The 14556-nt window shown below is 35.5% G+C and overlaps 1 protein-coding gene across 1 annotated transcript in view; it reads left to right on the top strand.

Moving 5' to 3' along the window:
* The first annotated feature begins 623 nt into the window (after nucleotides 1-623).
* Nucleotides 624-14556, top strand: part of LOC129373197 (tenascin-X-like) — a 32709-nt gene continuing 18776 nt past the window's right edge. The window contains exons 1-19 of the mRNA XM_055050971.1: nucleotides 624-657; nucleotides 1368-1538; nucleotides 1680-1910; nucleotides 2129-2228; nucleotides 2327-2565; nucleotides 3111-3368; nucleotides 3572-3829; nucleotides 6365-6622; nucleotides 6808-6875; nucleotides 6930-7065; nucleotides 7736-7993; nucleotides 8156-8238; nucleotides 8721-8856; nucleotides 9528-9604; nucleotides 10166-10205; nucleotides 11216-11473; nucleotides 11659-11916; nucleotides 12481-12738; nucleotides 13749-14006. Of these exons, the coding sequence (XP_054906946.1) occupies nucleotides 624-657; nucleotides 1368-1538; nucleotides 1680-1910; nucleotides 2129-2228; nucleotides 2327-2565; nucleotides 3111-3368; nucleotides 3572-3829; nucleotides 6365-6622; nucleotides 6808-6875; nucleotides 6930-7065; nucleotides 7736-7993; nucleotides 8156-8238; nucleotides 8721-8856; nucleotides 9528-9604; nucleotides 10166-10205; nucleotides 11216-11473; nucleotides 11659-11916; nucleotides 12481-12738; nucleotides 13749-14006 (3379 nt within the window). The remainder of the gene's footprint in view (nucleotides 658-1367; nucleotides 1539-1679; nucleotides 1911-2128; nucleotides 2229-2326; nucleotides 2566-3110; nucleotides 3369-3571; nucleotides 3830-6364; nucleotides 6623-6807; nucleotides 6876-6929; nucleotides 7066-7735; nucleotides 7994-8155; nucleotides 8239-8720; nucleotides 8857-9527; nucleotides 9605-10165; nucleotides 10206-11215; nucleotides 11474-11658; nucleotides 11917-12480; nucleotides 12739-13748; nucleotides 14007-14556) is intronic.

Below are 14556 nucleotides of genomic sequence, written 5' to 3'. Positions count from 1 at the left end.
TCAAATGAATATGATTTCTGAGCATTTTTTAAGATATTGATCCACTGATTGTCAAATTCATCATTGGTTTTGTTAGCATATTAACAAGAAGCTTTGCAGCTTGGAATACAACTGAACTTTATTCAGTTGTGTAAATGATAGTACAATGTGCCTGAAGTGACAACAAGGATAACAATTTAAATTTTCACAAGAGTTGAGTTCAAACACATCCTCATTCCTGCCTATGACTGCAGAACGAGGAACAATCTTTACAAAAAGTTCCTAGGATCCACAAAACTAATCAGACGTGTTTCTTTGTTACTCGGCTCTCTAACAGTTGTAAAAACGCAGTGCGCCTGAAGTTTGTGTTCATGAGTGTCTTTGGTTCATTGCAGCACACGTCTCCTCATTGTTTGGGTGTGTAGCATTTTCTGTTGGGACAATTTTAGTAGCAAAAAAGTTAATACTTTTTAAAATGAACAAGATTCATTTAAAAATCTTAATGTTGAGTATCTAGATTTTTTTAATTCTTTTTTTTTTTTGCTGGCTTGACTGAGATGTGAAACGACTTCATAAGATGAATTCAGTGGCTGACCATTAAAAAAAACTCAACTTGATTATTGGTCTTTTTAAACGTTTGACCCATGGATTTGAGCTTGATCTACCTGGGACTCACAGGTTTGTACCTTTTTGTTTTCATTTTCTGCTTTATGCTGTATTTTGTTGCATTTTCATTTGAAATCATCAGCATTCCTACAAATAGGGAGATTGTACAAGGAAAGCATAAAAATAAATAAAACCAAAATTTTCTCTTCTAAATACTTTCTGTAAGAAACTCAAAATAAAGGATTGTTCATGAAAAAGTAAATGTAAAAAAAAACTTTACTTATTTTTAAGTGGTATACTCAGAGTTGATCAAATTCTCAGAGCTAATTAGTTTTTTGTAAAATTTCAATCATTTGTAAAACCACAACTAATGACAAGAATTTAATTGTACATTGAAAAGTAAAGTATGATTGAGAAAATAAGTGCAGTAAATCATCTCAGGATGTAAAACTAGCTCCCTAGTTTTCTTTATTTCTATTGGTGGTTTCAGTGATCTGAAAACAACAACAACAAAAAACTGTGATAACTATTGTAACTCTTCAGAGTACCCAAAGTTTAAAGCAGATATTTTTCTAGGATGGAACATATTCATACTAATCCATACAGTTCACAATCTGTCAGCTAACTCAATCAGTAGCTTTTCTTTACCAAATTTACCTAAATGCATTGCCTTGCTGCCACGTAATTGGCTGAATCACTGTTTGTGTTAAGTGCATTGAATAAAATGGCCAGTGAATGCATTCATATATCAGCTATGCATTACTCAATATGTTTTATTTTAGGTGCACTCCTCAGCATTGCCTTTGCCCAAACTCGTCAGTACTACTTTGTAGGCTCTGCACAAACCTGGACAAATGCCCAGAGTGTCTGCAGACAGGACTACACCGATCTGGCCACCATTGAAAACTTGGCCGACGTTGATGCTGTTCTTAGGACAAATACTGGCTATTCAGGTAGATTCTTAACACTCACTGCAGACTTAAACATTTCAGACACAGACCTTATCCTGGATATGTATATAAATAAATAAAATTCTCCTTCAGATGAATCTTCACAGCTGCTCACTGACAACTTGAAACTTTGTTCTTCAACAGGCAATGCTTGGATAGGTCTCTATGATGAGTTGTACAACAGCTGGAAATGGTCCCTGAATGACAGCAGCTTCTATGGAGCTGGAGAGTATACATTTAGGAACTGGATATCTGGCTCACCCAATGACTTGGGGGGACAGCAGCACTGTGTTAGGTTTTTAAGTGACAGCGTGCATTTGGGTGGATGGGATGACCGTCAGTGCTCGGACCTAAGGCGTTTTTTGTGTTACACCGGTAAGATTTTCTTTCAGTTTACACTATATTTTGTGATATAAAAGGTCCTGAACACTGAAATGTTGGTCATGGGGAAAAGGAGGAAATATTGTTTCTATCTTTGCTCATTTAATTCTGGTTAAAGCCACGTGATGGCATTAGTTTCTCTTTATTCCCTTACTGCTAACTTGACTGGTAAATTTCAAGCATTCCTAATCATCAGTCTGTTTTATTTGCAGGTATAGTCGGTGGCTCGCCGTCTTATTTTGTCAGTACCCAATCACTGAATTGGACCGAAGCTCAGCGATTCTGCAGAGAGAATTATATTGACCTAGCCAGGTAATAAAAGCAAAATATATATCTAAAAAAATAAATATGTACTACTTAGCACTATGAGTTTTCTTTTCCCACTTTTTTTTCTGTAATTTTCTTCACAGTATACGAAATCAAGCAGAAAATAATAACATCAGAACACTACTAGGTGGCATTGAAGTGTGGATTGGGCTTTATCGGGAAAAGCTGTGGTCAGATAGCAGCCCCTCCCTGTTTCAACACTGGGCGACCGGTCAGCCAGACAATGACTACAGTCAGTGTGTTGCTGCTTCATTCAGCGACATGGGAAAATGGTTGGATGAAGACTGCACCCAGAGTTTTCCATTCATCTGTTACAAACCAAGTAACTCTTACTATATATTTGTCTTTAGCATAAGAAGCAAATGTGTTGACTGCTCATATACTAAAACTGTAAACTCATGCTTTACATTCTCTTTGAAACTTTTGGAATTTTTTCTATTTATTTATTTTTTTTTATTTGACGTCAGCACAGGTTGTCTCATTGAGATGCAAGATTGCATTTACAAAACATAAACAAAAACACTAAATTAGACATTGAAATAAATGTAAATTTTAAAAACAGCAGAGACAAATATTTCTGTGTTGTCCATGGAATAAAAAAAATCCACAAAAAAATTATACAGACAAAATATTAAGAGCTTCAGGTAAAGGTGTTTTCAATTTCAAATAAACATGTTTTTAGAGTCTCATAATGATTTTTTTTTATATATATGAAGGGAAAAATAAAGATCTTTGATACAGCTGCAGTTTTCATTCTGCAGAAAAGTCCAATTCTAAGGCATAAAATATATAAGTGAAGTTTGACTTACGTTTCTTTATTTTTTTATTTCATGTAGTCTCTAAGTAAAGATAAACTTTCTCTCTCAGTCCCAGCCAAAGCAGAAGGCTTCAGGTCATCAAGTCAAAATGAGACCAGCATCACTCTGCAGTGGAATAAAATCAACAACAACATCAGCTTTGTTCTCCAGTTTGATGGATCAGAGACAAACATCAGTGCACCAGATAGAGATGGACCAGTGAACCATACAGTCACATCTCTGACTGCTGGAACCAAATATACATTCATTCTCTTCTCTGTGTTGGATAATGTCAGAAGTAGTGGAGTCAGCATTGCAGCAGTTACCAGTAAGAGAAATAAGTTTAATTATTTTTCAAAAGCTGCACCTGTTGTTCTGAGACCTTTATGTTTTACAGTGAAACTAACAGATGTTTTCAGTATACTTTTTCTTTCTTTTTTTTAATATATCTTATGTTCCTTGTCAGATGTACTGTTGTGACATGATGGAGTCACTTGTGATCTTTTCTTTGTTTTTTGTTTTTTTCCAAAGAGCCTCGAAATGCAGAAGGTTTCAGGTCATCCATTCAAGATGAGAGCAGCATCACTCTGCAGTGGAATAAAATCAACAACAACACCAGCTTTGTTCTCCTGTTTAATGGATCAGAGACATTCATCACAGCACCACATGGAGATGGACCAGTGAACCACACAGTCTCGTCTCTCACTGCTGGAACTAAATACACATTCACTCTCTTCTCTGTGTTTGAAAACGTCAGAAGCAGTGGAGTACAACTTACTGCTGTCACTGGTATGATTCTTAACTTAATTTCCACATGGTTTTAATTGAATATTTGTGCAGTTTTGTTTGTTTTCAAATTCCATGTAATATAGCAATATCTTAACTATAGAGAGAGAGTGTATATGTTTTTAGGTTTTAGTGTGAAACTAAGAGAGCAACATCCTAGTTTAAACAAACTTTTCTTTTGCAACAATTTTCAAAGTAGTGAAATTTGCTTAAAAACAACAAAGCAGCCAGAAAATGGGCAACAGGTTTCAACATGTAAACTTCACATCCTTGAATGTGACGTCTACTTAAGACTGCATGCACTAAATTATGTAGATCACTGGTAAGTTATTTTTCATAAAAGTTATATAAATTAAATGAGAAGTTTGTCAATTGTAATTATGATTTTTTTCCCCTGCTCAGAAGAATTTGATCATAAGTTTGCCAATAAATGGCTACAAGAATTAACTATAATAATTATTAAAACTTGTCCAGTGCTTGGTAGCCTATCAACACTATTGATACATTTCCCATAGCTACACATTATGACCAACAGGACCAATTGGAAAATAAAGATGTAATTATCTTTATTTTTGATAATATTTTTGTTTCTAAGTGGTTAAGTGTTTATGTTTATATATTTATACTTATGTAAAGGCAAGGGCATAATGAAGGAACTCTGACGGTAGACAGTAAATTTTTACATGTAATCTTGATTCTTTGCTGACAGAGAGCAACAAAAGTTCTGAACTGCAGTATATTGTACCACGTTGCTAGTTGTTCAACAGGAAGTTAAAAATACTCGTAGAAATACAAGTTCTTCAGAATGCATTGCACGCAAACTTTTCCATCATTAAGTTTCTCCACCCATCGAAAGCTTGAACTGCACTTCCCTGTTCTTCTGTGTCTGTAATGGTTTTGATACGGTGCTCTATCCAAATTCATGATTGCTCTGAGGAGAAAGCTTAAATAAAGGTTTATGAAAGACAATAATAATGAATATGATGAGAACTGGATTAAAAAATTCTGGGCATTATTACATGGTGGTTCAGTTCTGTGGATAAGCGTGAAGGACTTTCACAGAAGAATATGAGAATGACTCTCATGGAGCTGAGGAAAATAAGCAATTTCAAGATGTAAAAATAATGTATCCCTCTAGGAATCTAAAAGTCCCAAAGTTTCCACAATGTAATTGCCTCGTTATATTAGCTCCATGACAAAGTTTAAAACAAAAACCTGAGCAGTTATTCATCATTTTCCACTCTTCAACTGACTGTAGATGGCAAACTGCCAGCAGTTTCCTTAGAGTGCCAAAGTTTATCTGATGTTAAAGCAAAACTAAAACACACCTCGAATAACTTTTATTAGTGAAATAGCTTTTGATGTATGGACATAATCAGTTATTGATTACTGTGTTTTGCCTCTTGGATTATGCCTTTGCTTCTACACAAATAATAGTCACATCATCTAAGAGTATCGACAATAATCTCTTTAAAATAATTTATTTTCTATCCTAACAAAAACAACAACTTTATACTGTTTTATAAAGAAATGGCTGGTATTCATTTCAGTAAAAGAAGCTCTGGTTATTTGTTTATAATTAATGTGGTTTGTCAGAAATCTAAATTGTTTAATGAATTCAGATTTATGATGAGATCGTCTATGCACAGATATAGTCTGTCAACTTCAATTTGTGCACTAATTTAAAATACTACATTAGAATAATTTAAAGCTTTAAGTGGTTATTTAAAGCTTAATTGGAACATTTATCTCACTGTGTCTATTTTCACCTACCAACACCTACTGCTTTTTTGTTTTGCATTTTTGAGAGCTTTATTATGCAACAACAAATACTAGTGCATTAAGTTATACATACTGGATTTGCAGAGGTGATTCCTTGTTAAGAGAATTATCCTCTTCATATGTTTGTTTCAATAATGAAATTTGCTGTTCAAAGTTAATTATTTGGTTTCACTAGCTATAAAGACACATTTTGTTTTGTTGCCTTGCTTGTTTTTGTTAAATTATTAATATGTTTTATAGATTTTCTAGGGCTCTAAATGTGTTTCCCCCCCCCAATTCCTCCAGTGTCTCTTCCTTTATGTTAAAAGTTTTCCAACCATTTCATTATGACAAATAGTGAAAGAGGTTCACCAAACAAAATTACCTTTAAACTTTATTAAAGCAAAGGATATTAATGAGCATAAATTAGGTAATTTGTTTCAATAAATATTGTTGATAGAATGATTTATCATATTTATATTATAAAAATGGTATTCTGGCTTTGTACTGACAGATGTGACTTAAGATCTGAACCTTTGAGAAAGTGTTACATGGAATAATTGTATAAAAAGCAGAAAGTTCAAGACGGGTTTTGTGTCATGTTGATGACATTCATGTCAGTCCTATTCACAATTAGTCAAATAAAGTGTTACCGTATTATTTCTTCTATACAAGGTCAGTGACTATATGTTGAAACATTGCTAAATCTCATCGTCGTTCTCAGACCAACATCCAATGAACTGAAGACATAATTTATCTCGTATTCATTTCTTGCAGCTCCCCAAAACGCACAAGGCTTCACATCACAGACACAGGATAAGACTAGCATCACTCTGCAGTGGGAAATTGTCAATAACAATGTCAGCTTCATCCTCCTACATAATGAAACACAGTTGACTATAGCAGCACCTGCTGGACAACAACCATTACTACTGACAGTTTCATCTCTCACTGCTGGAACTAGATACACATTCACTCTCTTCTCTGTGTTTGAGAACATCAGAAGCAGCGGATTCAGCATTGCTGCAGTGACTGGTGAGATTTATTTTTATCCAAATTTTAAACAAACCCTTTAGTAACTGATGGTAGAGAAATGAACCTTAAACCTTGGAGAAACAATTAATCAAATAACTTCAGATGTTAAAACAGTAATATTATTTCTGTAGACACAATCAGTGACTTTATGATGAATCATTTCTAAATCTCACTGTTTTTCTCAGCTCCTGAAAATGCTGAGGGCTTCAGAGCATCAGAACAAAATGAGACCAGCATCACTCTGCAGTGGAATAAAGGCAACAACAACACCAGCTTTGTTCTCCAGTTTAATGGATCAGAGACAAACATCACAGCACCAGATGGAGATGGACCAGTGAACTACACTGTATCGTCTCTCGCTGCTGGAACTAGATACACATTTACTCTCTTCTCTGTGTTTGAGAACGTCAGAAGCAGTGGAGTACAAGTTCAAGCTGCTTCTGGTAAGGACAAAAACAAACTGTTAAAAATGTTTACTTCATTTCATGGCCGCTTTAAATTTTGAAGGACAAAATATTACCAACAAATCTTTTGAGAAATTGCTGAACTTGCTCCATCCGATGTAATTAGAGCAAACAGTGATCAAGCAAAACATTGAATAAGCAGGGTTTAAATATTATTCATATGCAAGAAGTCACTGGTTTCCGAATAAATTTGTATTTCTCTACATCCCAAGACAACAACTACATCTAGATGAAGAGATACCTAAAAATGCATTTATGTAAACATAATATTTGTTGTTTGAGAGGAATCATTAAGTTCAATTTTAGAAAATTCTTTGTTATAATTGTGTTTACATCATCTTGAAGATGACACTGAAAAATTAAAAATATCTCTATTCATTCAGACAACAAACATCAACATAAACTCCTCTCTCAACTTTATCTTATGGTTCAGTTATTGAACAAAACAGAATGGTTTTTATTCTACATTTGTTTTATTATGTAAAATTTTGATAAAATATAGTTTTTTTATTTTTAAAAGTTAGAATCACATATTTATATTGTGGGATACATTGTACCATTATCACAATATTTTTCATAGATGCTATCATTTGGAGGATAAAGCTTGTGAAGAAATTTGACTTTTTTTCCCCTGATATTTATTTTTCAGCTCCTATAAATGCAAAAAGTTTGAGAGCATCAGGACAAAATGAGACCAGCATCACTCTGCAGTGGAATAAAATCAACAACAGCACCAACTTTGTTCTCCAGTTTAATGGATCAGAGACAAACATCACAGCACCAGATGGAGATGGACCAGTGAACCACACAGTCTCTTTTCTCACTGCTGGAACTAAATACACATTCACTCTCTTCTCTGTGTTTGAGAACGTCAGAAGCAGTGGAGTACAACTTACAGCTGTCACTGGTATGATTTAAATACATTAATTCATTCACAACTAAGGTCAACAATTTTTCTATGTCATGACATTGTTCATGACATCAATTAACGATGATTTTGAGAAAGTCATTCCACTAACGAAGTGCAATGAACTGAAGACATAATTTATCTCGTATTCATTTCTTGCAGCTCCCCAAAACGCACAAGGCTTCACACCACTGACACAGGATGAGACCAGCATCACTCTCCAGTGGGAAATTGTCAATAACAATGTCAGCTTCATCCTCCTACATAATGAAACACAGTTGACTATAGCAGCACCTGCTGGACAACAACCAGTACTACTGACAGTTTCATCTCTCACTGCTGGAACTAGATATACATTCACTCTCTTCTCTGTGTTTGAGAACATCAGAAGCAGTGGAGTCAGCATTGCTGCAGTGACTGGTGAGATTTACTTTTATCCAAATTTTAAACAAACCCTTTAGTAACTGATGGTAGAGAAATTAATCTTAAACCTTGGAGAAACAATTAATCAAATAACTTCAGATGTTAAAACAGTAATTTTATTTCTGTAGACACAATCAGTGACTTTATGATGAATCATTTCTAAATCTCACTGTTTTTCTCAGCTCCTGAAAATGCTGAGGGCTTCAGAGCATCAGAACAAAATGAGACCAGCATCACTCTGCAGTGGAATAAAGGCAACAACAACACCAGCTTTGTTCTCCAGTTTAATGGATCAGAGACAAACATCACAGCACCAGATGGAGATGGACCAGTGAACTACACTGTATCGTCTCTCGCTGCTGGAACTAGATACACATTTACTCTCTTCTCTGTGTTTGAGAACGTCAGAAGCAGTGGAGTACAAGTTCAAGCTGCTTCTGGTAAGGACAAAAACAAACTGTTAAAAATGTTTACTTCATTTCATGGCCGCTTTAAATTTTTGAAGGACAAAATATTACCAACAAATCTTTTGAGAAATTGCTGAACTTGCTCCATCCGATGTAATTAGAGCAAACAGTGATCAAGCAAAACATTGAATAAGCAGGGTTTAAATATTATTCATATGCAAGAAGTCACTGGTTTCCGAATAAATTTGTATTTCTCTACATCCCAAGACAACAACTACATCTAGATGAAGAGATACCTAAAAATGCATTTATGTAAACATAATATTTGTTGTTTGAGAGGAATCATTAAGTTCAATTTTAGAAAATTCTTTGTTATAATTGTGTTTACATCATCTTGAAGATGACACTGAAAAATTAAAAATATCTCTATTCATTCAGACAACAAACATCAACATAAACTCCTCTCTCAACTTTATCTTATGGTTCAGTTATTGAACAAAACAGAATGGTTTTTATTCTACATTTGTTTTATTATGTAAAATTTTGATAAAATATAGTTTTTTTATTTTTAAAAGTTAGAATCACATATTTATATTGTGGGATACATTGTACCATTATCACAATATTTTTCATAGATGCTATCATTTGGAGGATAAAGCTTGTGAAGAAATTTGACTTTTTTTCCCCTGATATTTATTTTTCAGCTCCTATAAATGCAAAAAGTTTGAGAGCATCAGGACAAAATGAGACCAGCATCACTCTGCAGTGGAATAAAATCAACAACAGCACCAACTTTGTTCTCCAGTTTAATGGATCAGAGACAAACATCACAGCACCAGATGGAGATGGACCAGTGAACCACACAGTCTCTTTTCTCACTGCTGGAACTAAATACACATTCACTCTCTTCTCTGTGTTTGAGAACGTCAGAAGCAGTGGAGTACAACTTACAGCTGTCACTGGTATGATTTAAATACATTAATTCATTCACAACTAAGGTCAACAATTTTTCTATGTCATGACATTTTTCATGACATCAATTAACGATGATTTTGAGAAAGTCATTCCACTAACGAAGTGCAATGAACTGAAGACATAATTTATCTCGTATTCATTTCTTGCAGCTCCCCAAAACGCACAAGGCTTCACACCACTGACACAGGATGAGACCAGCATCACTCTCCAGTGGGAAATTGTCAATAACAATGTCAGCTTCATCCTCCTACATAATGAAACACAGTTGACTATAGCAGCACCTGCTGGACAACAACCAGTACTACTGACAGTTTCATCTCTCACTGCTGGAACTAGATATACATTCACTCTCTTCTCTGTGTTTGAGAACATCAGAAGCAGTGGAGTCAGCATTGCTGCAGTGACTGGTGAGATTTACTTTTATCCAAATTTTAAACAAACCCTTTAGTAACTGATGGTAGAGAAATTAATCTTAAACCTTGGAGAAACAATTAATCAAATAACTTCAGATGTTAAAACAGTAATTTTATTTCTGTAGACACAATCAGTGACTTTATGATGAATCATTTCTAAATCTCACTGTTTTTCTCAGCTCCTGAAAATGCTGAGGGCTTCAGAGCATCAGAACAAAATGAGACCAGCATCACTCTGCAGTGGAATAAAGGCGACAACAACACCAGCTTTGTTCTCCAGTTTAATGGATCAGAGACATTCATCACAGCACCAGATGGAGATGGACCAGTGAACCATACAGTCACATCTCTGACTGCTGGAACCACATATACATTCATACTCTACCGTGTGTTTATGAATGTTAGAAGCAGTGCTGTAAACATCACTGTTGCTACTGGTAAGATAACTGTTAGCTTAACATTTAACAAATGTTTGTTCTACATCTACTTTCTTATACTTCAAGAAATTGATGTAAAAATAACCCTTCAGCTTATCAAATAGTTATAGAATTGACATGAGGTACATTTTTATGTTTTTGTCACAGCTCCTATAAATGTTGGAGTCTTTAGAGCATCAGAACAAAATGAGACCAGCATCACTCTGCAGTGGAATAAAATCAACAACAGCACCAGCTACGTTCTCCAGTTTAATGGATCAGAGACATTCATCACAGCACCAGATGGAGATGGACCAGTGAACCACACAGTCTCTTTTCTCACTGCTGGAACTAAATACACATTCACTCTCTTCTTTGTGTTTGAGAACGTCAGAAGCAGTGGAGTACAACTTACAGCTGTCACTGGTATGATTTAAAAACATTAATTCATTCACAACTAAGGTCAACAATTTTTCAATGTCATGACATTTTTCATTACATCAATTACCGATGATTTTGAGAAAGTCATTCCACTAACAAAGTACAATGAATTGAAGACATAATTTATCTCGTATTCATTTCTTGCAGCTCCCCAAAACGCACAAGGCTTCACATCACTGAGACAGGATGAGACCAGCATCACTCTCCAGTGGGAAATTGTCAATAACAATGTTAGCTTCATCCTCCTACATAATGAAACACAGTTGACTATAGCAGCACCTGCTGGACAACAACCAGTACTACTGACAGTTTCATCTCTCACTGCTGGATCTAGATATACATTCACTCTCTTCTCTGTGTTTGAGAACATCAGAAGCAGTGGAGTCAGCATTGCTGCAGTGACTGGTGAGATTTATTTTTATCCAAATTTTAAACAAACCCTTTAGTAACTGATGGTAGAGAAATTAACCTTAAACCTTGGAGAAACAATTAATCAAATAACTTCAGATGTTAAAACAGTAATTTTATTTCTGTAGACACAATCAGTGACTTTATGATGAATCATTTCTAAATCTCACTGTTTTTCTCAGCTCCTGAAAATGCTGAGGGCTTCAGAGCATCAGAACAAAATGAGACCAGCATCACTCTGCAGTGGAATAAAGGCGACAACAACACCAGCTTTGTTCTCCAGTTTAATGGATCAGAGACAAACATCACAGCACCAGATGGAGATGGCCCAGTGAACCACACAGTCACATCTCTGACTGCTGGAACCACATATACATTCATACTCTACCGTGTGTTTATGAATGTTAGAAGCAGTGCTGTAAACATCACTGTTGCTACTGGTAAGATAACTGTTAGCTTAACATTTAACAAATGTTTGTTCTACATCTACTTTCTTATACTTCAAGAAATTGATGTAAAAATAACCCTTTAGCTTATCAAATAGTTATAGAATTGACATGAGGTACATTTTTATGTTTTTGTCACAGCTCCTATAAATGTTGGAGTCTTTAGAGCATCAGAACAAAATGAGACCAGCATCACTCTGCAGTGGAATAAAATCAACAACAGCACCAGCTACGTTCTCCAGTTTAATGGATCAGAGACATTCATCACAGCACCAGATGGAGATGGACCAGTGAACCACACAGTCTCTTTTCTCACTCCTGGAACTAAATACACATTCACTCTCTTCTCTGTGTTTGAGAACGTCAGAAGCAGTGGAGTACAACTTACAGCTGTCACTGGTATGATTTAAATACATTAATTCATTCACAACTAAGGTCAACAATTTTTCTATGTCATGACATTTTTCATGACATCAATTAAAGATTTTGAGAAAGTCATTCCACTACCAAAGTACAATGAACTGAAGACATAATTTATCTCGTATTCATTTCTTGCAGCTCCCCAAAACGCACAAGGCTTCACATCACTGAGACAGGATGAGACCAGCATCACTCTCCAGTGGGAAATTGTCAATAACAATGTCAGCTTCATCCTCCTACATAATGAAACACAGTTGACTATAGCAGCACCTGCTGGACAACAACCAGTACTACTGACAGTTTCATCTCTCACTGCTGGAACTAGATATACATTCACTCTCTTCTCTGTGTTTGAGAACATCAGAAGCAGTGGAGTCAGCATTGCTGCAGTGACTGGTGAGATTTATTTTTATCCAAATTTTAAACAAACCCTTTAGTAACTGATGGTAGAGAAATGAACCTTAAACCTTGGAGAAACAATTAATCAAATAACTTCAGATGTTAAAACAGTAATTTTATTTCTGTAGGCACAATCAGTGACTTTATGATGAAACATTTCTAAATCTCACTGTTTTTCTCAGCTCCTGAAAATGCTGAGGGCTTCAGAGCATCAGAACAAAATGAGACCAGCATCACTCTGCAGTGGAATAAAGGCGACAACAACACCAGCTTTGTTCTCCAGTTTAATGGATCAGAGACAAACATCACAGCACCAGATGGAGATGGACCAGTGAACCATACAGTCACATCTCTGACTGCTGGAACCAGATATACATTCATACTCTACCGTGTGTTTATGAATGTTAGAAGCAGTGCTGTAAACATCACTGTTGCTACTGGTAAGATAACTGTTAGCTTAACATTTAACAAATGTTTGTTCTACATCTACTTTCTTATACTTCAAGAAATTGATGTAAAAATAACCCTTCAGCTTATCAAATAGTTATAGAATTGACATGAGGTACATTTTTATGTTTTTGTCACAGCTCCTATAAATGTTGGAGGCTTTAGAGCATCAGGACAAAATGAGACCAGCATCACTCTGCAGTGGAATAAAATCAACAACAGCACCAGCTACGTTCTCCAGTTTAATGGATCAGAGACATTCATCACAGCACCAGATGGAGATGGACCAGTGAACCACACAGTCTCTTTTCTCACTCCTGGAACTAAATACACATTCACTCTCTTCTCTGTGTTTGAGAACGTCAGAAGCAGTGGAGTACAACTTACAGCTGTCACTGGTATGATTTAAATACATTAATTCATTCACAACTAAGGTCAACAATTTTTCTATGTCATGACATTTTTCATGACATCAATTAAAAATGATTTTGAGAAAGTCATTCCACTACCAAAGTACAATGAACTGAAGACATAATTTATCTCATATTCATTTCTTGCAGCTCCCCAAAACGCACAAGGCTTCACATCACTGAGACAGGATGAGACCAGCATCACTCTCCAGTGGGAAATTGTCAATAACAATGTCAGCTTCATCCTCCTACATAATGAAACACAGTTGACTATAGCAGCACCTGCTGGACAACAACCACTACTACTGACAGTTTCATCTCTCACTGCTGGAACTAGATACACATTCACTCTCTTCTCTGTGTTTGAGAACATCAGAAGCAGTGGAGTCAGCATTGCTGCAGTGACTGGTGAGATTTATTTTTATCCAAATTTTAAACAAACCCTTTAGTAACTGATGGTAGAGAAATGAACCTTAAACCTTGGAGAAACAATTAATCAAATAACTTCAGATATTAAAACAGTAATTTTATTTCTGTAGACACAATCAGTGACTTTATGATGAATGATTTCTAAATCTCACTGTTTTTCTCAGCTCCTGAAAATGCTGAGGGCTTCAGAGCATCAGAACAAAATGAGACCAGCATCACTCTGCAGTGGAATAAAGGCGACAACAACACCAGCTTTGTTCTCCAGTTTAATGGATCAGAGACAAACATCAGTGCACCAGATGGAGATGGACCAGTGAACCATACAGTCACATCTCTGACTGCTGGAACCAGATATACATTCATACTCTACCGTGTGTTTATGAATGTTAGAAGCAGTGCTGTAAACATCACTGTTGCTACTGGTAAGATAACTGTTAGCTTAACATTTAACAAATGTTTGTTCTACATCTACTTTCTTATACTTCAAGAAATTGATGTAAAAATAACCCTTCAGCTTATCAAATAGTTA

The sequence above is a fragment of the Poeciliopsis prolifica genome, unplaced genomic scaffold, assembly GCF_027474105.1.
Source record: "Poeciliopsis prolifica strain line A6 unplaced genomic scaffold, Auburn_PproV2 SCAFFOLD032, whole genome shotgun sequence".
NCBI lineage: Eukaryota > Metazoa > Chordata > Actinopteri > Cyprinodontiformes > Poeciliidae > Poeciliopsis > Poeciliopsis prolifica.
This window is presented reverse-complemented; position numbering and strand designations above follow the sequence as displayed.